Raw genomic sequence first — 24,053 nt, 5'->3', positions numbered from 1 at the left:
TTTTCTCTCTCTGTGCCTCAGTTTATTCTCTATATAATGATAATGATAACCTCGTAGGATTGTTGAGAAGATTCAGTGAATTAAAGCATATAGAACTTTTAGAACTGTGGCTAGTCTGCAGTAAGTACTGTGTGAATATTAGCAATATTAATTATTTTATCCCTTGCATTGACTTGCAATTAGAAAATACACAATTCTTCTGCATAGAATAATGTAATATATTGCATGTTAATTAACTACTTAAATCTGCTTAGTCATGCATAAAGTCTGAAAAGGAGGTGTACATTCAGCAAAACCATTTTAAAAAATTGATCTTTTCAGTAACTTGTTCAGGAAGCTGGGTAATAAATAGTACGTAATAGCTTCTAATTAGCTTGCCTCAATAGTATTCACAGGAGACATGTTCAGGAAATACTTTGTGGCTTTTGCTCTGTGTAATTTTGTCATAATTGAGTTCATATTCATTATGGCTGCTATTTGAAGGTCAGCAAAATTCTAACATTTCAGACTAAAAATTGTTGCCAAGTATAGTTTAGAAAATAACCACATTGTAGGATGTTTTAGAAGTGACAGGAGTTTGGTGTACTTTGTTTCAGTGAGTTCAAATTTTTTTGTAATTTTCTTTTATGGCTAATTAAAATAACCTAGTTTTATGTACCTTTTGTACCTTTTTTTGAGCAGACTATAAGTGACTGAACATTTGGTCAGTGAGCAGATAGTTTTTGAATACCTACCAGGGATGCAATGGTGAATAAAATAGACCTGTTCACTGCCTAGATTAGCCAGAATAAAATTTTAAGCAAATTACTGTAAATACTCCTGAGTATAAATGCATTATGTAATGGATGGGGATATACGGGTGCTGTGGGAATTTCTAATAGGGAGACCTAACCTAAAGTGTGGAGACGGGTAAGGTTTCCCTGTGGAATTAACTTTTAAGCTGAGACTTAAAGGCAGAGTGGCGGCTGGTTAGGTGAAGTGGTAAGGTCAAGGTTTCAGCCTGACATTAGGAGACAGCATGACAAGTTCAAAACACTGAAAGACGTTCATTGTTGCAGACTCACAGAGGTAAGGTGGTAAGAGATGGTAAGAGAGATGGGAGGAGATGTGGGCAGGGGCCAGATCATCTTATAGGCCCTGTGAAGGGGTTTGGGACTTTACCCTAAAGACAGTGGGAAATTTACAAAGTTTAAATCTGGGAATAAAATAGATACACATTGGCTGCTATGCGGAGAATGAATTGAAGAGGATCAAGAATGAATATGGAAGTACCCAAAGGAAATGAAAACAGGATGAAATATACATACACACCTGTTTATCACAGCGTTATTCATATCCATATCATAGCCAAGATATGGAAACAACCCAAATGCCCATCAATAGATAAATGGATAAAAAAAGATGTGGTACATATACACAATAGAATATTTAGTCAGCCATGAGAAAGGAGGCTATCCTGCCATTTGTGACAACAGGGATGGACCTTGAGCACATTATGTTAAGTGAGATAAGTCAGGGAAGGACAAGTACTGCACAATATCACTTATATGTGGAATCTGAAAAGCAAACCTGTACAAAAGCAGAGTAAATGGAGGTTACCAGAGGTTGAGGGATGGGGGAATAAGTATGATGATGGTTAAGGGTAGAAACTTGTAGCAAGTAGTAAACAAGCCATAGAGATCTAACATACAGTATAATGAATATAGACAATAATATTGTACTATAATGTAATGTGATAAATATTGCTTAAATGGCAGTCATGTTACAGTATATAAATATATCAAAGTAACACGCTATACACCTTAAATTTACGAAATGTAACATGTCAAATTTATCACACACAAAAGAATGGACATGGGAGGCTTATTAGGAGGTTATAGTTGTAGCCCAAACAAAGGGTTATAGTGACTTGAAATACGATGGTAGCAGTGGAGATAGAGGGACGGATGGATTTAAGAAGTATTTAAGAGGTAAAACTCACAGGGCTGGATGACTGATTATATATGGAGGGTGAGAGTGAGAAGGAGGGTAGTGTCAAGGATAATTTCCAGGTTTTTGACAGAAGCACTTGTGAAGGTGTTGCCTTTTATTGAGATAGTGAATACTGGAGAAAGAGGAGGTTTTTTTGGGAAGTCTGAGACATCTGTAAAACATCTAGATGATGATACAGAAATTAAATAAATGGAGGGAGTTCCCTGGTGGCCTGGTGTTAGGATTCTGGGCTTTCAGTGCCGGGGCCTGGGTTCAGCCCCTGGTTGGGAAACTGAGATTCTGCAAGCTGCACGGTAAGGCCCCCCCCCAAAAAAAGTTAAATAAATGGACATGGAACTTAGAAGAAGTATCTGGATGGAATATATAAAATTTGGGTTAAGGATGGTAATTGTAGTCATGGAAGTGGAATGAGATTGCCTTGGGGATATCTGTGGAATGAGAATATAAAAAGCCTGAGACAGCACCCCAAGCTTCTCTCTCCATTTAAAATTGCTCGTGCGCTCCCTCTCTCTCTCCCTCCCTCTGTCTCTCTTTCTCTCTCCTCTCCCTCTCTCCCTCTCTCTTTCCCCCCCCCCTCCCGCTCCTCTCCTCTGTCCCCCCTCCTCTGTCTCTCTATCTTTCTCTCTATACATACGCACAAACACACACACACATTATGTCTTTAGTATATATTACTTTTTGGAATGTGTACAAATTATATTAATTGTGTCTAGAGTTGGGCAACAGGTAGGATTGGAAGCCAGATCAGATTGTGGTGGGTGGAAGAATGAATGGGGAGTGAGAAGTCAGACTCCTCTAGGGCAGGGTCTAAATCTGATTGTCTTAGTGTCCTCTGTGCCTTGCATAATCCCTGGCACTTGGTGTTTGTTACATTAGCTTTGAACAGAAGAGAGACACATCCTTCTCTGAGATAAGATGAATGCATGAGGAGGGAATGAGTCCAGCTGCTGCATTCCCTCTACATGCTGAAGAGAGTTTGCTGTGAGCACTTGTAGCTCTTTACCTGCGTGCTTTTTTTTTATGGCTGTGCAGGGAGGCCAGGTACCCTCCCGCAGCCAGAAAAATTCTCTGCACTCATCTGTTAGTGTTCTTATGTTTTTATTCTGGTCTTTTTCTTTCTTTCTTTCTTTCTTTTTTAATAGTTGAGCATATGATACTTGTATCAACTTTTTTCATTACTATAGCATAAGCATTTTTCCATGTCATTAAAATTGTTTCATAAACAACATCTTAATTGGCTGCATAATCTCATTTGATGTTTATTTGAACATTTATTTGTGCATTTGGTTTAAGTTTTTTTCTTTTTTAACTTTTTAAAAAATAAATTTATTTATTTATGTATTTTTGGCTGTGTTCATTGGGTCTTCGTTTCTGTGCGAGGGCTTTCCTCTAGTTGCGGCGAGCGGGGGCCACTGTTCATCGCGGTGTGCGGGCCTCTCACTATCGTGGCCTCTCCTGTTGCGGAGCACAGGGTCCAGATGCGCAGGCTCAGTAGTTGTGGCTCACGGTCCCAGTTGCTCCGCGGCATGTGGGATCTTCCCAGACCAGGGCTCGAACCCGTGTCCCCTGCATTGGCAGGCAGATTCTCAACCACTGTGCCACCAGGGAAGCCCTCTTTTTTAACTTTTAATTTTGAAATAATTTCAGACTTACAAATAAGTTGCAAAAATATTACAAGTACTCCCATATATCCTTCAGCTAGTCTATGGTGGTGTCTATCAGATTTCTGCCTTGTAAAATTACTCTTTTCCTCTCTGTAATTAATAATTATCTTGTGGGGAGATACTTTAAGATGATATAATATCGCATTTCTCAAAATATTACTTATTAATTTTAGCATCCTTTGATGTTTCTTAGCTGAATTATTACTAAAATGATTGCTAAATGGTGATTTTCTAATTACATTATTCTACACTCATTCCACTCTAAGGGAGAGCTTTTTCCTCTCCTCATTTATTAAATTCTTATTTAATGGGTCATAATCTGTTATTATCAGTCTAAATTGCCCCAGACCTGGCCATTAGGAGCCCCTCAAGCTGACTGCATTTTCCTTTTCACATGGCACTCTGAGCACTTTCCTACTTTCAGGCTTATCTTGATAGTGCCTTCTCTGCCTCAGCCCTGGAATCAGCCATTCTTCCAGGGACCCCTGGTTCCTAGTACATAGTGGAGAATAGTATTTAAAAACCAAGATCTAGGTGCTAGGTGTGCTCATTGCTACCGGGATATGCTTGCTGCCGGGCCCTTTCAGTGGACAGAGCTAGGGCTTACAAGCATGTACATACACAAAAGCACACATACATTGTCCACATCTATAGTTATTTTTATATTTTTGTATGTGTATATATTGAAAACCATCAGTTCACACTGATACCTTCAATTCCAATACAACCCAAAAGATTTATTCTAGTTTTTCTTTTTCCACATTTTCAATTCACTTCTCCATCATTGAGAAATCTGGCTCCTGTTAGCCTCAGTATATTTACTTATTTGGTCAGTCCCTTATCACCTCCTGCCATACCCCCAGACTTATCATGATGGCCTGATGCTCCTCCCCCTCTTCACTCCAGATATATGTGCCTACCTTGCTTGGCCCCTAAAGCCTAATGGCTTTTAGATTAAATTATTCAGAAAGGAAGAGAGGGAGAGAGCTCATTCCTTTTAAGATTTATTTATTTTTATTATTTATTTATTTTATTTATTTTTGGTTGCGTCAGGTCTTATTTGCTCACGCGGGATCCTTGCTGAGGCACGTGGGATCTTTCGTCGTGGTGTGCAGGCTTCTCTGTAGTCGTGGTATGCGTGTTTTCTCTCTCTAGTTGTGGCACATGGGCTCCAGGGTACGTGGGCTCTGTAGTTTGTGGCACGCGGGCTCTAGTTGAGGCGCGCAAGCTCAGTAGTTACGGCGTGCGGGTTTAGTTGCCCCACGGCATGTGGGATTTTAGTTCCCAGACCAGGGATTGAACCCGCGTCCCCTGCATTGTAAGGCGGATTCTTTACCGCTGCACCACCAGGGAAGCCCCCTCATTCCTTTTTATGGCTGCATAATCCTCTATTTTGTGAATACACCAGAGTTTATTCAATTCTTACTGAAGGGTTTTTTTCTCTTATATTACAAATAGTGCTGCAATAAGTAGCCACGTGCATAAGTCTTTTCGTATTTCTGTCAGTGTATCTTTGGGATAGTTTCTTAGAAGTGAGATCATTGGGTTAAAGGGTAGAAGCATGTATGATTTTGTTAGATACTGCCAAATCCCTCCTGCCAGCAGCAATGTATGGGCGTTCTCCCCACAACCTCACCACTAGAATGTGTTGTCAAGCTTTTGTCCTCGCAGTGAGTTTGAAATTTCATCTCTTTCCGAATATCGAGATGTTGTACTCCTCCTTGTCCTGGAGGTTTTGGCTTATTTTAAGCTAGTACTTGCTTCTTTGTATGTCATCCACTTCTGGAGATCAGTTTCCTGTTTAGGCTGTTTGTTCTACCTCTTTATTTGAAAATCTTTTTCCTTAATGGAAAAGTCAGAAATAAAATAGGTGATTAGTTCGACATTCTCACTGTCATATCTGTTGAACAAATGGGTAAATTCGTTGACTGACTGACGGTCGTGTGTCTGCCAGAGCTTTAGGTTGAAGTCACAGTATGGCTGTGGCAGTTCAGATGTCATGTCTGCATTCAGGACAGAAGGAGGGGGGAAGGGCTGGGAGCAGCCACTTCAGTCCCCTTTTAAAAGGAAAGAAAAATCTTTCCAAGAACCACCTGCTTTTTGTAGGCAGGCTGTTTATACCTTAAGTTTCTCGTTGTTTTTGTGGGAGGATTGGACAGAGTACATGTCCTTTGTGCTACTGGAAATGCAAGTCTCCAATTTCTATTTCACTTTGAAAACTTTGTACATTTATTACTTGCATGAGTACAAATATTAAAGTTAAATATACAAATACATTGTGAAAAATACCCTTTCCAAACCCACTTTTCAGAGGTAATTACTGTCAACAGCTTGGTGTGTATTCTTTTATCTATGTACTTCCTTCTTAACCTTAATTTTTTTTTTAATTTATTTTTTATTGAAGTATAGTTGAATTACAGTGTTGTGTTAATTACTGCTGTACAGCAAAGTGACTCAGTTAATTACTGCTGTACAGCAAAGTGACTCAGGTATACATATATATGCATTCATTTAAAAAATTTTTTTAAATTAATTAATTAATTAATTTTATTTTTGGCTGTGTTGGGTATTCGTTTCTGTGCGAGGGCTTTCTCTAGTTGCGGCAAGCGGGGGCCATTCTTCATCGCTGTGCGCAGGCCTCTCACTGTCGCGGCCTCTCTTGTTGCGGAGCACAGACTCCAGACGCGCAGGCTCAGTAGTTGTGGCTCACGGGCCCAGTTGGTCCGCAGCATGTGGGATCTTCCCAGACCAGGGCTCGAACCCGTGTCCGCTGCATTGGCAGGCAGATTCTCAACCACTGCGCCACCAGGGAAGCCCTAGGAGCTCTGGATTCTTCTTTCCCTCACCCTACATGTCCGGACCATCAGCTGGTCACATCAGTGCCACCCCCCCAAACATATCTGAGCTGGTCAGTATTTATTGTCCCTTACTGTCCCTTGCCATGGCCGTAGCAGCAGATGTGTTCCTCTGTGGCCACTGCTCCTGTTGGCTGGCCTCTCTTCTCCAGCCAGCTCTTGCTGGGCTCCAGTATCTCCCTTCTTTCTCTTTGCCTTTTCAGCTCCAAGGTAGGAGTAGCTTCCTACTGTTGCTAGTTCCTGGATGTGTCACTGCCCCTGGGTAGTTCCTCTAACCCTACAAAAAATCTTGTCATTAATTCCTTTGGTTAACTCCTTTTCATGTGCTGTCTACTTCCTGCCGAGACCTCAGTGATAGCAATGATATAAATATCACTGTGTACATGTACCATAATGTATTTGTCTGGTTCCCTATCGATGGACATTTGAGGTGTTTCTAGTATTTTTCTCTTATAATCAGTGTTGCTAATAAACATCCATGTATTGATACTTATCTTTTAAAATAGTTGTTGGAGTGTTACTCTTGGAAAAAGTCATAGAAACAGAAATGTGGAGTCAAGGTGTGTGAATGTTGTAAATTTCAACAGATACATGTTTCCCCTGCTATCTGAAAGTAGAACATTCCTAGGAAACCTTTCATAAGCCAAAATGGTAGAAAGTGAAGAAGCAAGTACCATTAATTTATATGGAAAACTTTTTGAGTGTTCTCAGACCCAAAAAATAATTTACCAAATCATGCCAAATAACAGTTAAAACCTAAAATAACGCTAACATATAGTAAAACAGGAATGACGTGATAAATAACATAGCTTGTATAAATTAGAAATAATGTATTTATGGTGTTGTTTCCCTCACCAGAGTCAGGAAGACAGCAAGCACACTGGAAGGCTAAGAGGTGGTGGTGATGGTGTGTTAGGCTGAATCATTGGAGGTTGGGGTGGTGGGAAGTATAGGAGACGAGGGTGTAGGAGAGAGGGGAAGAGGGTCATTTCTCAACATCTCATCATTGTCTGAATCCATCAGACCAGGCAGGTCAGTTATGTCTACACCTTCTATGGCTGTCTGCCTTGATGTCAAAGGTTGATGTTCATTGTCTGCTGTGACTGATGTGACAGGCTTGAATAGGACAGTATGCTTGATTGCTTAGCCTCACGCATTTTTCTATCATACAATTCTTTATAGACACTCAAAACATCCTGCAAACCTGCCCTAAACTTGTGTGTCCTTTCAAAATTAAAGTCATACTTTTCTGCAATCGTTGCGGCACTGTCGTTCATAGTGAAAATCTCATGTAGGTGCTTTACATTCAGTTTCTGGTTGACTTCACTCATGGGCTATTTGCTACTGAGTTCAGTTTCAACCTATATCTTTTACTCTTGCAGTTGCATCAGCTCTTGGTGTGTCAGTTCTTGGTCATGGGATGCTAAAACCTCTTCAGCATCTTTATCAGCTTCCACAAACCCAGCCTCCTTAGCCATAGTCACTGTTGCCATATTTATTGTTGATTTGAAGCCTTTAAAATTGCTCATTACTTCAGGACACAGTCTCTTCCAAGTGCCATTTCCCACCAAGACTTTTAGCCTAATGAAAGCGTCTCCAGATTTAGCAGTAGCCAATTTTATTTATTTATTTGTTTTATTTTTAATTTTTATTTATTTATTTATTGAATGAAAGATTCTTTATATTCTATAGTGCTTTACAGTTTTCAAAAGTTTCACACACATGATTTCATATAATCCCATAATAACCTTTATTTCCCCCTACCCCTGTATTGCCCCTCACGCCTTCCCTTTCCCCACTAGTAACCACTTGTTTGTTCTCTATATCTGTGAGTCTAGCAATTGCCAATTTTATGTTTTAGTTTTTCCAGCTCTCTCATAATGCTCTGGAGTTGCCCTCTCTGTCAGTGGCATTTATAATAAAATGCATCACATTTTTGCATACAGTAAGCCTTAATTGTGGCTATTGGGCCTTGGTCACGCAGTTGCAGCAACAATGTCATACTTGGTGGTAAGAACACAACACAAATGTTAACTGCTATACTTGGTAATGCCAGGTGGATGAGCAGCACAATTATTGACAACCACAAGACACCTATTATGGAGGTTATTTTCTCTACAGTATTTTTCAGCAGAAGGGCTAATGTATCCACTCATGTACTCAGAAAAAAATCACTTGGGTATTCCAACCACTTGGATGTGAATGAAACATAATAGGAAGTGTATTCTTATCAGTGCCTTTAAGTGCCCTCAGATTTTCTGAATGGTACATTAGTTGAGGCCTTAGGACAGCATCACCAGTGGTATCAATAGTAGGCATTAGGATAAACCTCTCCTTTGATGCCTTGTGTCCCTTAGCCTGCTTTTCTTCTCTTGAAAGGTCTTGCTCAGCAATTTTTTCCAATAAATTACAGCTTTGCCATAGTTAAACACTTGCTTATGTAAATAGCCACCTTCTGGGAACTTTTCAGCAGCTCCAGTATCAACCAGAGCAGTCTGTCCAGTAACTTTTAAGCTATGAAGCTGCCCTCACCTCAAAAACCAATGAAACCACTCATGACTACCTTTATTTCTTTTTTCTTTTTTTTTTTAACATCTTTATTGGAGTATAATTGCTTTACAATGTTGTGTTAGTTTCTGCTGTATAACAAAGTGAATCAGCTATACATATACATATATCCCCATATCTCCTCCCTCTTGTGTCTCCCTCCCACCCTCCCTATCCCACCCTTCTTGGTGGCATGACTACCGTTAAATTTGACTCTTGTAACACTTTCATTACCATTGTCTGGTGCTTTCTTTTTTTTTTTTTTGGCCACGCTGTGCTGCTTGTGGGATTTCAGTTCCCTAACCAGGGATTGAACCTGGGCCCTCAGCAGTGAGAGCATGGAGTCCTAACCACTGGACCACCAGAGAATTCCCCATCCAGTGCTTTCCGTTTCAGCTTTTTGAAAAGACTGATTTCTCCTTAAGTATAAGATAACTTAATGCAACACTGTGCTTTGTACACCCGTCAATCCACTCAAGCAGCAGACTTTCCAATTTATCCATTACTGGATGCCAGTTAAGAGAGACCCCTTTCCTACTAGCAGAACCAGTAGTAACTTTGGCAGCTTTCAATATTCTTTCTCTCTGAGTGTAAATAGTTTGAATGGTGGACACAGGAACATTCAAAGCAAGCGCATCTTTATTTTGTTCACTACAATCTAAATGCTTAATTACGTCCATTTTTATGCTGAGCATAACACCCTTACAAGTTCTCTTAGGCTTTTCTGATACCTTAGGACACATCTTGCTAACAGATGCACAAAATAAATCAAGATAAAGCACAGATGCTCACAGATAGAATTCAAAGCTATCTATGGTGGCTTGATGCAGAAATGCTTATATATTCTTTTTCATATTCTTTTCCATTATGGTTTATTAGGATATTGAATACAGTTCCCTGTGCTATACAGTGGGACCTTGTTTTTTTTTTTTGTTTTTTTAATAAATTTATTTATTTTATTTATTTATTTTTGGCTGAGTTGGGTCTTTGTTGCTGTGAGCGGGCTTTTCTCTAGTTGCGGCGAGCGGGGGCTACTCTTCGTTGCAGTATGCGGGCTTCTCATTGCGGTGGCTTCTCTTATTGTGGAGCACGGGCTTTAGGCACACAGGCTTCAGCAGTTGTGGCGCACGGGCTCAGTAGTTGTGGCTCATGGGCTCTCCAAGTTGTGGCTCTCATGGCTTCTCTTGTTGTGGAGCTCGGGCTCAAGGCACGTGGGCTTCAGTAGTTGTGGCTCGCGGGCTCTAGAGTGCAGGCTCAGTAGTTGTGGCGCATGGGCTTAGTTGCTCCGCGGCATGTGGGATCTTCCCGGACCAGGGCTCGAACCCGTGTCCCCTGCATTGGCAGGTGGATTCTTAACCACTGCACCACCAAGGAAGCCCGGGACCTTGTTGTTTGTCTATTTTATATGTAGTAGTTTGTATCTGCTAATCCCAAACTCCTAATTTGTCCCTCCCCCACCCCCTTTCCTCTTTGATAACCATAAGCATATATTCTGAGTCTGTTTCTGTTTTGCAAATAAGTTCATTTGTGTCATATTTTAGATTCCACATACAAGTGATATCATGGTTTTGTCTTTTTCTTTCTTCACGTAGTATGATAATCTCTAAGTCCATCCATCTTGCTGCAAATGGCATTATTGCATTCTTTTTATGGCTGAGTAATATTCCATTGTGTATATATACACCACATCTTCTTTATCCATTCATCTGTCGATGGACATTTAGGTTGCTTCCATGTCTTGGCCATTGTAAATAGTGCTGCTGTGAGCATTGGGGTGCATGTATCTTTTCGAATTAGAGTTTTCTCCAGATATATTCCCAGGAGTGGGATTGCTGGATCATATGGCAACTCTGTTTTTAGCTTTTTGAGGAACCTCCGTACTGTTTTCCATAGTGGCTGCACCATCTTACATTTCCCACCAACAGTGTAGGAGGGTTCCCTTTTCTCCACACCCTCTCCAGCATTTGTAATTTGTAGGCTTTTTAATGATGGCCAGTGTGAGGTGGTACCGCACTGAAGTTTTGATTTGCATTTCTCTAATAGTTAGCGATGTTGATCAACTTTTCACATGCCTGTTGGCCATCTGTATGTCTTCTTTGGAGAAATGTCTACTTAGGTCTTCTGCCCATTTTTTGACTGAGTTGTTTGTTTGTTTTTTTATTATTGAGTTGTATGAACAGTTTGTATATTTTGGAAATTAAGCCCTTGTCAGTCACATTGTTTGCAAATATTTTCTCCCAGTCTGTAGGTTGTCTTTTCATTTTGTTTATGGTTTCCTTTGCTGTGCAAAAGCTTATAAGTTTGATTAGGTCCCATTCATTTATATTTGATTTTTTAAATATTCAAAATTATAGAGGCAGTACTTGTGACTTATAACAAGTTTAATTCAAAGTGTATGAAGGGAAAAGTACTTTTCATTGTCCTATCCTATTTCTTAGAGGTAACCACATCAACAGTTAGCTATGTATCCTGTCATATGTTTTTAAACAAACTTATATGCTTATTGTAAATTCAAATATATGGATAAATTCATTTCTGTATGTGTGTATGTGTATATATCCATATCTGTATCTGTTTATTGAGAGCTCATTTCTGGACTCTATTCTGTTCCATTGATCTGTTTGTCTTTTCCTGTGCCAGTACCCATCCAGCTTAATAATTATAGCTTTGAGTTGGTTTTAATATAGTAAGGCAAATCCTCATTTCATTATTTTTCTTTTTTAAAAATAATTAATTTATTTATTTTTGGCTGCGTTGGGTCTTTGTTGCTGCACGCGGGCTTTCTCTAGCTGCGGTGAGTGGAGACTGCTCTTCATTGAGGTATGCGGGCTTCTCATTGCGGTGGCTTCTCTTATTGTGGAGCACGGGCTTTAGGCACACAGGCTTCAGCAGTTGTGGCACACGGGCTCAGTAGTTGTGGCTCATGGGCTCTAGAGCGCAGGCTCAGTAGTTGTGGTGGCACACGGGCTTAGTTGCTCCACAGCGTGTGGGATCTTCCCGGACCAGGGCTCGAACCCATGTCCTCTGTATTGGCAGGCAGATTCTTAACCACTGCGCCACCAGGGAAGCCCTCATTATTGCTTGTTAAAAAAATTTCTTCACTCTTCTTGGGCATGAACTCTTCAGATTAACATTAGATCTAAGTTTAAAAAAATCATGGGTTTTGACTGGAGTTAGACTAAATTTATAGAGAACTGACATTTCAGGAGAACTGACATGTTTCCAATATTGAATCTTCTCACTTGGGAACCTGTTATATCTGTTTATTTATTTGGATCTTTTATGTCCTTTGGTGAAAATCTTGTTCATTTCTTCCGAAGTTTATTTTCAGGTATTTTATAGATTTTGTTGCCATCATGAGTGGAATTTTTTCCCCTTACATTTTTTAATTGGTTATCGCTGGTATAGTTTTTAAGAAGCTGTTGATTTTTGTAAGTAAATTATATAATCACCTACTTTATTGAATTTTCTGTTGGTTCTAATGATTTTTCGGTTGATTCTCTTGGCTTTCCTAGGTGGACAGTTATATAGTCTGCAACTGCTAACTCTTTATCACTTCATTTATAATATTTATACATAGGTTATAATATTTATAATATTTCTCATAGATTATTTCATGACTAAGACATCTGAGTGGGGTTTGGGAAGGGTGCTCCTAGGAAGTCTTCTTGGCTGATGCTACGTTTAAGGTGAGTATCAAAGAACGTGCAGCAGGTGAAACAGGTGGTGGAGAATGTATTCCAGACAGACCTCGAGGAGAGAAACAACAGGAAATGTTCAGTGACTAGAAAGAAGAGAGGCTAGAGCATAGGATACAAATGAGGTTGGGAGAAGCAAGAGATGGTTGGAGAGTAAATAGGGGTGCAATCAGAAGCTACTAGACTCTAAGGAGCAATTACTTTATTTTAAAGGAATTGAGAATTTAATGAAAGCTCTGTTAGGCAGAATGGTCCCTCAAAGATGTCCACATGTGGGAATTCCCTGGCGGTCCAGTGGTTAGGACTACATGCTTCCACGGTAGGGGACATGGGTTCGATCCCTGGTTAGGGAACTAAGATCCTGCATGCTGCATGGCGTGGCCAAAAAAAAAAAAAAAAGAAGAAGAAGAAAAAACAACAACCAAAGATGTCCACACGTTAATCCTTAGAATCTGTAAACATGTTACTTTACATGGCAAAAGGGACTTTGCACATGAAATTAAGGCTACAGGCCTTAAAGTAGGGAGGTTATCCTGGATTATTCAAGTGGGCCCAATCTAATTGCATGAACCTGGAAAGCAAGGAAGTTTTTCCAGCTGGAAACAGTAGCAAGATGTGGTAGAAGGGGAAGTTGGTGAGATCAGAGTAAGAGGGACTTAACCCACCACTACTGAAATGTACCACATGGAAAACAGGAGGAGGAGCACAGGAGCAAACACTGTCTGATAACCAGCAAGGAGACAGGGACTTGGGCCCTACAGCTACAAGAAACCGAATTCAGCCTACAGCCTGAAGGAACTTGGAAGTATGTTCATCTCCAGAGTCTCCAGAAAGGAATGCAGCCCTGCTCAGCCCCTGGTTTTGGCCTTGTGACAACTTATGCAGAGGACCCTGCTGAGCCACACTGTAGCTGGACTTTAGGCCTTCAGAGCTCTGAGATAATAAATTTGAGTGGTTTCAGGCTGCTGAGTTTGTGATAATTTGTTAGAGCAGTAGTAGAATACTAATACAAAGGGGTTTAAGCAGGGAGGTAATGTTAGACTCTGTGTTATTAACAGACTGTTCCGTGTGCTGTGTGGAAGATGGATTTGGGAGAGTGCATATTTGGAGGCGTGGAAACTTGTGGGAATACAGTGGTGGCATGGGCTAGGGTAGTGATGGTGGGAAGGGGTTGTGATTTGAGATTTATTTGGGAGGTTAGACTTGCCAGAGTTTGGTCATTGATCGGGTGTCAGGAATGAGCAAGAGGAGGGACACAAGGATGACTGCTGATTTCTGGCTTGGATGCTGACTGATGGTGAAGCTGTTCTTTTAGCCGGGCTTGAGCAGGTTGGAGGATGCCAGGTCATCAACTCAGTGGTAATTCTAGGTTGTTCTTCATTTGGAAATTCTCCTATAAATACTTATTTTAAGGTAGAGTATATCAATAAGATGATTGCTGTTAAGACCTAAATTGCTTTTTGGTTTTTTTTTTTTAGGTCATGTAGGAAATCGTAAATCATGTGAAGATGGGACTCTTGGTATTTGTACGCAATCTGCTGCTAGCCCTCTGCCTTTTTCTGGTACTGGGATTTTTGTATTATTCTGCGTGGAAGCTGCATTTATTCCAGTGGGAGGACGCCAGTAAGTATGGTCACTCTAGCCTACCCCCAGAAAAAGCCTGCTGCAGATCAGTTATTGGGTTTTCCTGTGGCTGCTCTCATATTCTTCAGAGATGGGCAGTGATAGTAAACTGAGCATTCCTGGGACTTAGGCTTAGAAACTGCCTACCACTTTTGTTGCTCTAGACTGAGAACTTTGATGTGTTTTAAAAACTGCATGCCATGGCAAATCCTTTTATGAACTCAAGGAAAACGTGCTATTCTTCAATAAAAACCCAAACCATACCAGTACTTCTGGTTCTCGAATGTTGTTCTTTTTAAATTATTACACTTTATTGCCACTCCCATTTGCCAGTTACTGCTTTAGGGCTTGCTATTGCAGTTGGTTTTTTAATGACCTTAAAGCATTCATCTTCTTTACCTTTTCCTTGGACTTTCAGTTTTTATTTTTAAATTTTTTTAATTTAAAAAATAATCAATTAATTAATTTTTTTGGCTGCGTTGGGTCTTCGTTGCTGCGCGCGGGCTTTCTCTAGTTGTGGCGAGCGGGGCTTACTCTTCGTTGCGGTGCGCGGGCCTCTCATTGCGGTGGCTTCTCTTGTTGTGGAGCACGGCTCTAGGTGCGTGGGCTTCAGTAGTTGTGGCTCACGGGCTCAGTAGTTGTGGCTCGCGGGCTCTAGAGCACAGGTTCAGTAGTTGTGGCGCACAGGCTTAGTTGCTCCGTGGCACGTGGGATCTTCCCAGACCAGGGCTCGAGTCCGTGTCCCCTGAATTGGCAGGCGGATTCTTCACCACTGCACCACCAGGGAAGCCCCAGTTTTTAATTTAATACTGTCTTTGTTTTAGTTTCCCTAAAGAAGTTTTGTCTACTTAATCTTTTTAGCCCTTGCTGGTACTGAACTTGTATTTGAATAGAATAATGACTTTTCCCCTACCAGTAACTCCTAATCCCTTTCTCCCATTTGTAGTCATTCTCATGTGATACACTGTTTTCTGTAGGGCTTCCTGACCCCCTCCCCCAACACCAACTTGGTTCCGGTTCACCTGGCGTTGCCTGTGCTGTGGTTTGGGGTTTGCAGTTGAAGAGCTTGCACTGAGCTGCACCAGGCTCTGCATACTGTCTTCTTGGCTGTAGCTTCAGGTGTCACACGGTGACGACACGTAGCTTTCCTTTTGATTCTTTTGTCTGATGGCTGTCTGAGCTGGGTGCAGGAAAATTTGGGTAGTCTGTTCTGATTCCTAATGCCTCTTCTCTAAAATAGTTTTATTTTTACAAACACCTACTGGATGCCAGTGTGGAATTCACTTGAGAATAGAGTCAGGCTCTAGATAAGAGGTTAAACTGAGTTAGAATGAGTTGGAAGAGGCAACTGGCAATTGGCCTAATACTGTATTGACTCCTTAACGTGGGAACTGTTCCTATGAAGTAGTTCATTATTTTCTCACATGGCCCAAACTACTGAAGCAGTTTCAAGCCAATTTAAAAAGTATAGTGTTATATCTTTCATATATTGTTTTATATGTAATGTTTAAGTGCCTCTTAAATGCATAGCTTATAATTATCACTAATTACTTTGTGTTTCCAGGGTTTATTTATATTTTTCTGTTCCAATTTATTTTTAAAATCAAGGAGATGACCCAGAGTAAGGGGTGTTTATATCAGTGCAGTGTAAAATTCTGTAGTTAGAGACATTGTCCGTATCTGTAATGGATGGATTCATCTGTATTCATAAAAAAGGTGGAAATATGTACAAGGAAGGGGGGGGGGGTCTCCTTTTCTGTTAAGAGCTACTGTGGAAGATATAATCAAGGATTAGATAATTTTTTCCTAGAGAAATTGAGAAAAACATTAACTTTATGGAACACCTGTTGTGTGTCAGGTTTTAGGCTAGATAATTTACAAATTTAATTTACTTCTTACTATAACCATGTGAAGATGCTATTATTATCCCTGTTTTCCACTTGAGCAAACTGAAGTATTTAGTTTAATTAATTTACCCAAGTTACATAGCTAATTATTAGAACTGGAATTGAGTCCTGATTTTCTTTCTTTAAAACCTATGTTCGTTATTTTACTGAAAAGTATAGTAAATACTAAGGATAAGGTTTAATTCTGTATTGTAGTTGGTAAAAAGAGAGAAGAGAGAGACTCAGAGAAGAAATAGTAGAGAGTATCAGGGTGGAGGTGGATAAAGAAAAGGGAAGGAAAATAAGGGGAAGGGAAAGAGAAAGAGAAAAAGTCCTCCAGGCGACAAAGGGGTTTATCCGGTTGAAGGTGACAGGTGCTGTTCATGTTCTGTAGGCTTCCGTAGTTTGTTAACAGTTATCTGCTGTCCTCTGAGTTAGTTGTTAGCTGACTAACCGCTACCCGCATCTTTTTTGTTATTCTGACTCTCAAGTCTTTCAGATATTTGACTTTGAATAGGTTGTTTAGACCTTCTTACTATAGCATATTATTTCTGTGCTGTAATATCAGAGAATAATGCCCAACCCTGATGGCTTACCAAGTCAGGGTTTATCTTTACTTTTACCTTGTTTACCTTTACTCAATAAACAAGGTCAGGCTGAAGGAGCTTCCAAAGCAGATGGCTGCTGTGTACTGAAATTTAGGTGTTGGTTTAACAGTATTGATGATGATGCCGATAATAATGAAATGAAAATAATAATTTGTTGAGTGTCTACTATATGTCTGTATTGTAACATGGGAGCTTTATATTCATAATTTCATAGTTTATATTGATTATTATTATCCTCTTTTACAGATGTAGAAACTGAGGCTTCAGAGAGGCTCAGTGATCAAGGGTTTGTATGTCTCTCATCTGCAGAGCTTAGAGGGCATTTCCAAGCTTGAAAAATAAATGTCTTTAGCATTATTTTTCCTTAATTTTTATACTATTTATGACTTAAACAAGATTAAGTATTGGAATTCCTTCATGGTGGGGGGGGGGGAAGAAGAGGAGTCTAGAGTTTTTTATTATTAAATTATTCATTCAATAAGCATTATGTTCATATTATGGCCCACAAACTGTTCTGTGTAAACTCGATATAAGATGAATATAGACTTTATGCTCTCAGCCTATAATAACGTGAGAAAGAAATAAAACAACTATTATAATATGTCATGTTCTAAAAGAGAGGTCTGTGTGAAATGCCATGCTAGAGCGTGGAATCCCTTCCAACTAGAAAATGTTAAGATTTAATTAATCCCAAGGCATGTTGTAGAAGGATGCAAACTGTTTTGTTTTGAGCAGTTTAGAGCTACACATGGCCAAGGCTTAGTCAGATTGCCAGGACTTGAGTCAAATGCTTAACCTAAAGGCTTCCTGTATGAGATTGGTCTAGTTATCACTGTATTTTAAAAAGTTCTGTAGCTTGAGGTTTCCTGTTCTGCATGTTTAGGAGCTTGGAAGTTGCCACTGTGACCTAACAAGTGAAACACAAACAGACTGAAAATTCAACTCTTCTTTGCTCTGTAAGAGAGGGGAGCACACAGGCAAACCGCTGCCAGCAAGGCTGGAGAGAGAGGTGAATACAGGGCAACCACTAAGAAGAGTTTAAAAAGTATAACCAGTATGCTGAAAAAGGAAAGAAGGTGGAATCATAAAATGCTCAAATAAAACCACAAAAGGCATAAAAAGAGTAGAAGGTAAAAAGAGGCACAAAGAATAAGGGCAACAAATAGAAAACAGTAATGAATATGGTATGTATTACTCCAGATATATCAGTAATCACTTTGAACATCAGTGGTCTAAATGCACCAATTAAAAGACAGAGATTGGATCAGAAAGCAAGACTCAACTGTCTGTTGTCTACAGGAAACCCATTTTAATTATAAAGACACATATAAATTAAAAGTAAATGGAGAAAAATATACTATGGTAACACTAGTCAACAGAAAGTAGGAGTAGCTGTATTAATTTCAGACAAAGCAGGCTTCAAAGCAAGGAAAGTTATCACTGATAAAGAAGGCATTACATAATGATAAAGGGGTCAGTTCTCCAAGAAGACAAAAAAATTCTTAATGTGTATATACCTAACAATAGAGCCTCAGACTATGTGAAGTGAAAATTATAAAATTGTAAAGAGAACTAGATGAATCCACTATCATAGTTGGAGACACCTCTTTGTCAGAAATTGACAGATCCAGCAGGCAGGAAATCAGTAAGAACCTAATTGAACTCAATTAACACCATCAGTCAATTGGATATAATTGACACCTATAGACTGCTTCACTTAACAACAACAGAATACACATTTCTTCTCAAGCTCATGCAACATTCAAGATAGACCACATTCTGGGCAATAAAACACATTTTTTTTTCTCCTGAAGTATGGTTAATTTCCAATGTTGTGTTCGTTTCTGGTGTACAGCAGAGTGATTCAGTTTTATGTATATATACACACACACAGACATATATATTCCATTATAGTTTATTACACGATATTGAATACAGTTCCCTATGCTATACAGTAGGACCTTGTTGTTTATCTATTTTATATATAGTAGTTTGTACCTGCTAATACCAGACTCCTAATTTATCCCTCCTTCCCTTTTCCCTTTAGTAACCATAAGTTTGTTTTCTATGTCTGTGAGTCTGTTTCTGTTTTGTCAGTAAGTTCATTTGTATCATATTTTATTTAATTTATTTTATTTTTATTGGATATAGTTGATTTACAATGTTGTGTTAGTTTCAGGTATACAGCAAAGTGAATCAGTTATACATATATATATATCCATTCTTTTTTAGATTCTTTTCCCATATAGGTTATTACAGAGTATTAAGTACAGTTCCCTGTGCTATACAGTAGGTCCTTATTAGTTATCTATTTTATATATAGTAGTGTGTATATGTTAATCCCAATCTCCTGATTTATCCCCCCCTTTCACCTTTGGTAATCATAAGTTTTTTTTCTACATCTATGAGTCTGTCTCTGTTTTGTCAATAAGTTCATTTGTATCATATTTTAGATTCCACATATAAGTGATATCATATGACATTTGTCTTTCTCTGTCTGACATACTTCACTTCATATGATAATCTCTAGGTCCATCATGTTGCTACAAATGGCAGTATCATTCTTTTTCCATAAAACACATCTTAACAAATTTACAAGAATAGAAATTATATTCAGGCCACAAAAGAATTAAGCTAGAAATCAATAAAAGAAAGATAACTAGAAAATCTTAAAATGCATGAAGATTAAACAACACACTTCTAAGTAACACATGGGTCAAAGAAGAAATATAGGAGATATTTTTTAACATTTTTAACTAAATGAAAATGAAAACAAAACTGATCAAAAATCGTGGGATGCAGGAAAAATAGAGGGAAATTTATAGCATTGAAGGCATATATCAGAAAAGAAGAAAGATCTAAAATCAATAATCTAAGTTTCTGCCTTAGGAAACTAGAAAAAGAAGAGCAAATTAAATCCAAAGCACACGGAAGAAAAGAAATAATAAGGATTAGAGCAGAAATCAGTGAAATTGAAACAGCAGAACAATAGAGAAAATCAGTGAAACCCAAAGCAGTTTCTTTGAAAAGATCAATAAATCAATAACCTTCTAACCAGGCTAACAAAGAAAAAAAGAGAGATGACACAAATTACTAGTATCACAAATGAAAGTGGGATCATCACTACTGATTTAATGGATGTTAAAAGGATTATAAACAAATACTCTGAACAACTCTATGTCCACAAATTTGATAACCTAGACGAGATGGAGCGATTCTTTGAAAGACACAATTTGCCAAAACTTACACAAGAAGAAATTGACAATCCAAATAGGCCTATATCTATTAAAGAAATTGAATCAATAATCAATACCTTCCAAAACAGAAAGCACCAGGCCAACATGGGTTCACTGGTGAATTCTACCAAATTTTAAGAAGGAAATTAAGCCAATTCTCTGTCATCTCTTTCAGAGGATAGAAGCAGAGGGAATATTTGCTAACTCATTCCATGAGGCCAGCACTACTCTAATACCAAAACCAGACAAAGACATTACAAGAAACAAAAAAATAGAACAAAAAAACTACAGACCAATATCTCTCATGAACATACATGTAAAATTCCTCAATAAAATATTAGCATATCACATCCAGTAGTCTATAAAAATAATTATACACCATGGTTGTGGGATCAATCCCAGATATGCAAAGCTGGTTCAACATTTGAAAATCAATTAGTGTAATACATCACATCAACAAGCTAAGGAAGAAAAATCACATGATCATATCAATAGATGTAGAAAGGGTATTTGATAAAAATCCAATACCAAGTCATGATAAAAATTTTCAGTAAACTAGGATTAGAAGGAAATTTCCTCAACTTGATAAAGCATATCTACAAAAACCTACAACTAACATCATACTTAATGGTGAGAAAATAGACGCTTTTCCACTAAGATCAGGAATGAGGCGATGATGTCCCCTCTCACCATTCCTTTTCACCTTTGTACTGGAAGTCTTAGCTAGTGCAGTAAAACAAGAAAAGGAAATAAAAGCTATACAGATAGGGAAGGAAGAAATAAAACTGTCTTTGTTCACACATGACATAATTGTCTATGTAGAAAATCCAAAAGAATTGACAAAAAAAAATCCTGGAACTAGTAAGCAATTATAGGGAGGATGCAGGATACAAGATGAATATACAAAAGTCAATCACTTTCCTATAAGCCATCAGTGAACAAGTGGAATTTGAAATTAAGAACACAGTACCAAAGGGACTTCCCTGGTGGTGCACTGGTTAAGAATCTGCCTGCCAATGCAGGGGACATGGGTTTGAGCCCTGGTCCGGGAAGATTCCACATGCCGCAGAGCAGCTAAGCCCGTGCGCCACAACTACTGAAGCCCATGCACCCTAGAGCCCGTGTGCTGCAACTACTGAGCCCACGTGCTCTAGGGCGCATGTGCCGCAAGTACTGAGACTGTGTGCTGCAACTACTGAAGCCCGTGCGCCTAGAGCCTGTGCTCTGCAACGAGAAGCCACCACAATGAGAGAAGCCTGCGCACTGCAATGAAGAGTAGCCTCCGCTCACTGCAACTAGAGAAAGCCCACGCGCAACAACGAAAACCCAACGCAGCCAAAAAAAAAAAAAAAAAACTATATTAAAAAAAAAGCACAGTACCCAAAATAAAATACTTAGGTATAAATATTATAAAGTATGTGCAAGATCTATATGAGGAAAACTTTATAACTTTGATGAACAACATAAAAAAAGAACTAAATAAATTGAGAGAGATTCCATTTTCATGGACAGGGAGATTCAATATTGTCAAGATGTCAGTTCTTCCCAACTTGATTTATAGATTCAAGGCAATTTCAGTTAAAATCCAAGCAGGTTATTTTGTGAATACTAACCGATCCTAGTGTTTATATGAAGAGGCAAAAGACCCAGAATAGCCAACACGATTTTATACAAAAACAACAAAGTTGGAGGACTGGCATTACCTGACTTTAAGACTTACTATAAAGCTACAGTAATCAAGATAGTGTGGTATTGGCAAAAGACTAGACAAATAGATCAGTGGAACATTGATAGAGAGCCCAGAAATAGACCCACATATAGTCTACTGATATCTGACAAAGGAGCAAAAGCAAGACAATGGAGAAAAGAGAGTCTTTTTAACAAAGTGGTGCTGGAACAACTGGACATCCATATACCGAAAAAACAAAAACAAAAGGAAGAACAAATCTAGACAGACCTTATACCTTTCACAAAAATTAACTCAAGGGCTTCCCTGGTGGTGCAGTGGTTGAGAATCTGCCTGCCAATGCAGGGGACACGGGTTCGAGCCCTGGTCTGGGAAGATCCCACATGCCACGGAGCAGCTGGGCCCGTGAGCCACAATTACTGAGCCTGCGCGTCTGGAGCCTGTGCTCCGCAACAAGAGAGGCCGCAATGGTGAGAGGCCCGCGCACCGCGATGAAGAGTGGTCCCCACTTGCCGCAACTAGAGAAAGCCCTCGCACAGAAACGAAGACTCAACACAGTCATAAATAAATAAATAAAAAGAACAAAAAAAAAAAAAAATTAACTCAAAATGGATCACAGATCTAAATGTAAAACATAAAACTATAAAATTTTTAGAAGATAGAGGAGAAAATCTAGATGACCTTGGATTTGGTGATGACTTTTTAGATACAACACCAAAGGCACAGTTCATGAAAGAAATCACTAAAAAACTGGACTTCATTAAAATTAAAAGCTTCTGCTCTGTGCAGAGAATGAAAAAACAAGCTACAGCTTGGGAGAAAATATTTGTAAATGACACATCTGATAAAGGATTGTTATTCAAAATATATGAACTCTTAAAACTCAACAATAAGAACACAGGTAACCCAATTTAAAAATGCACCAAAGACCTCACCAAAGAATGTATACAGATGGAAAGTAAGCACATGAAAAGATGCTCTATATCATATGTCATCAGGGAAATGCAAATTAAAGTAACAATGAGATATCACTACATACCTATTAGAATGGCCAAAATCTGGAACACTGATAATGCCAAAATGCTGGCAAGGTTGTGGAGCAACAAGAACTCTCATTCATTGCTGGTGGGAATGCAAAATGGTACAGCTACTCTGGAAGACAGTTTAGCAGTTTCTTACAAAACGAAATATACTCTTACTCTATGATCCAGCAATCACATTCCTTGGTATTTATCCAAATGAATTGAAAACTGTGTCCAAAACCTATACTTGGATGTTTATGATGTTTTATTCATAACTGCCAAACTTGGGAGCAACCAAGATGTCCTTCGATAGTTGAATGGATAACTAAACTGTAGTACATCCAGACAATGGAATGTTATTAAGCACTAACAAGAAATGAACTATCGAAGGCATGAGAAGATGTGGAGGAACCTTAAATGCATATTGCTAAGTCTTAAGTAGATGAGTCCCATCAAGTTAGAGAAGTCTGAAACACCATGGACTTTCCTCAGATCTACACTAAACGTAGCATAAAATCATGGCTACATAAGTTTAGGGTGGTCAGGCAGTAATTGAACTGCCTCTTTTTTTTTTTTTTTTTTTTTTTTTTTTGCCACACCATGTGGCATGTGGGATCTTAGTTCCTCAACCAGGGATCGAACCCATGCCCCCTGCAGTGGAAGTGTGGAGTCCTAACCACTGGACCGCCAGGGAAGTGCTTGAACTGCCTATTAAAATACAAATCAACACTCTTCAGAGGAAGATAATAGTACTCATAGTTTCTACATGTAATATCCACAGTGTCCAGTGTTCAATAAGAAGTTACATACAAACAAACAGGAAAATGCAATCTATATTCAAGGAAAAAACCCCAAGTCTTGGTAAGATGGCCCAGATATTGGACTTAGCAGACAAAGTAGCTATTATGGATAATCTGAAGAATGAAAAGAAATACAGTGAACAGTAAGTAGTCTTAGCAGATAAGTAGAAACTATAAAGAAGAACCAAATGCAAATTCTAGAACTGAAAAGTATAGGAACAGAAATGAGTATTTCATTTAACAGTAGACTGGATAAAACAGAAGAAGTCAATGAACTTGAAGAGAGTGCAATAGAAATTATCCAGTCTGAACCACAGAAAGAAGAAAGTATTGAAGAAAAATGAACAGAGCCTCAGGGACCTGTGGGACAATATAAAATTTTCTAATATATATGAGAATTGGGCAGAAAAAATTTTGAAGAAATAATGGCTGAAA

The 24,053-nt window shown here is 38.9% G+C and overlaps 1 protein-coding gene and 1 long non-coding RNA gene across 5 annotated transcripts in view; one reads left to right on the top strand and one right to left on the bottom strand.

Annotated features, from left to right (window-relative positions):
• The window catches only part of ST3GAL3 (ST3 beta-galactoside alpha-2,3-sialyltransferase 3), a 235,491-nt gene that overhangs the window by 12,373 nt on the left and 199,065 nt on the right, over positions 1-24,053 (top strand). For all 4 annotated transcript variants that reach the window (XM_082455588.1, XM_082455586.1, XM_082455587.1 and 1 more), the window contains exon 2: positions 14,235-14,379. In XM_082455588.1, the coding sequence (XP_082311714.1) occupies positions 14,265-14,379 (115 nt within the window). In that variant the 5' untranslated portion in view covers positions 14,235-14,264. The remainder of the gene's footprint in view (positions 1-14,234; positions 14,380-24,053) is intronic.
• The window catches only part of LOC309658057, a 271,553-nt gene that overhangs the window by 236,832 nt on the left and 10,668 nt on the right, over positions 1-24,053 (bottom strand). The window lies entirely within an intron of this gene.

The sequence above is a fragment of the Balaenoptera physalus genome (genome assembly GCF_965194825.1).
Source record: "Balaenoptera physalus genome assembly, chromosome: 1".
NCBI lineage: Eukaryota > Metazoa > Chordata > Mammalia > Artiodactyla > Balaenopteridae > Balaenoptera > Balaenoptera physalus.
This window is presented reverse-complemented; position numbering and strand designations above follow the sequence as displayed.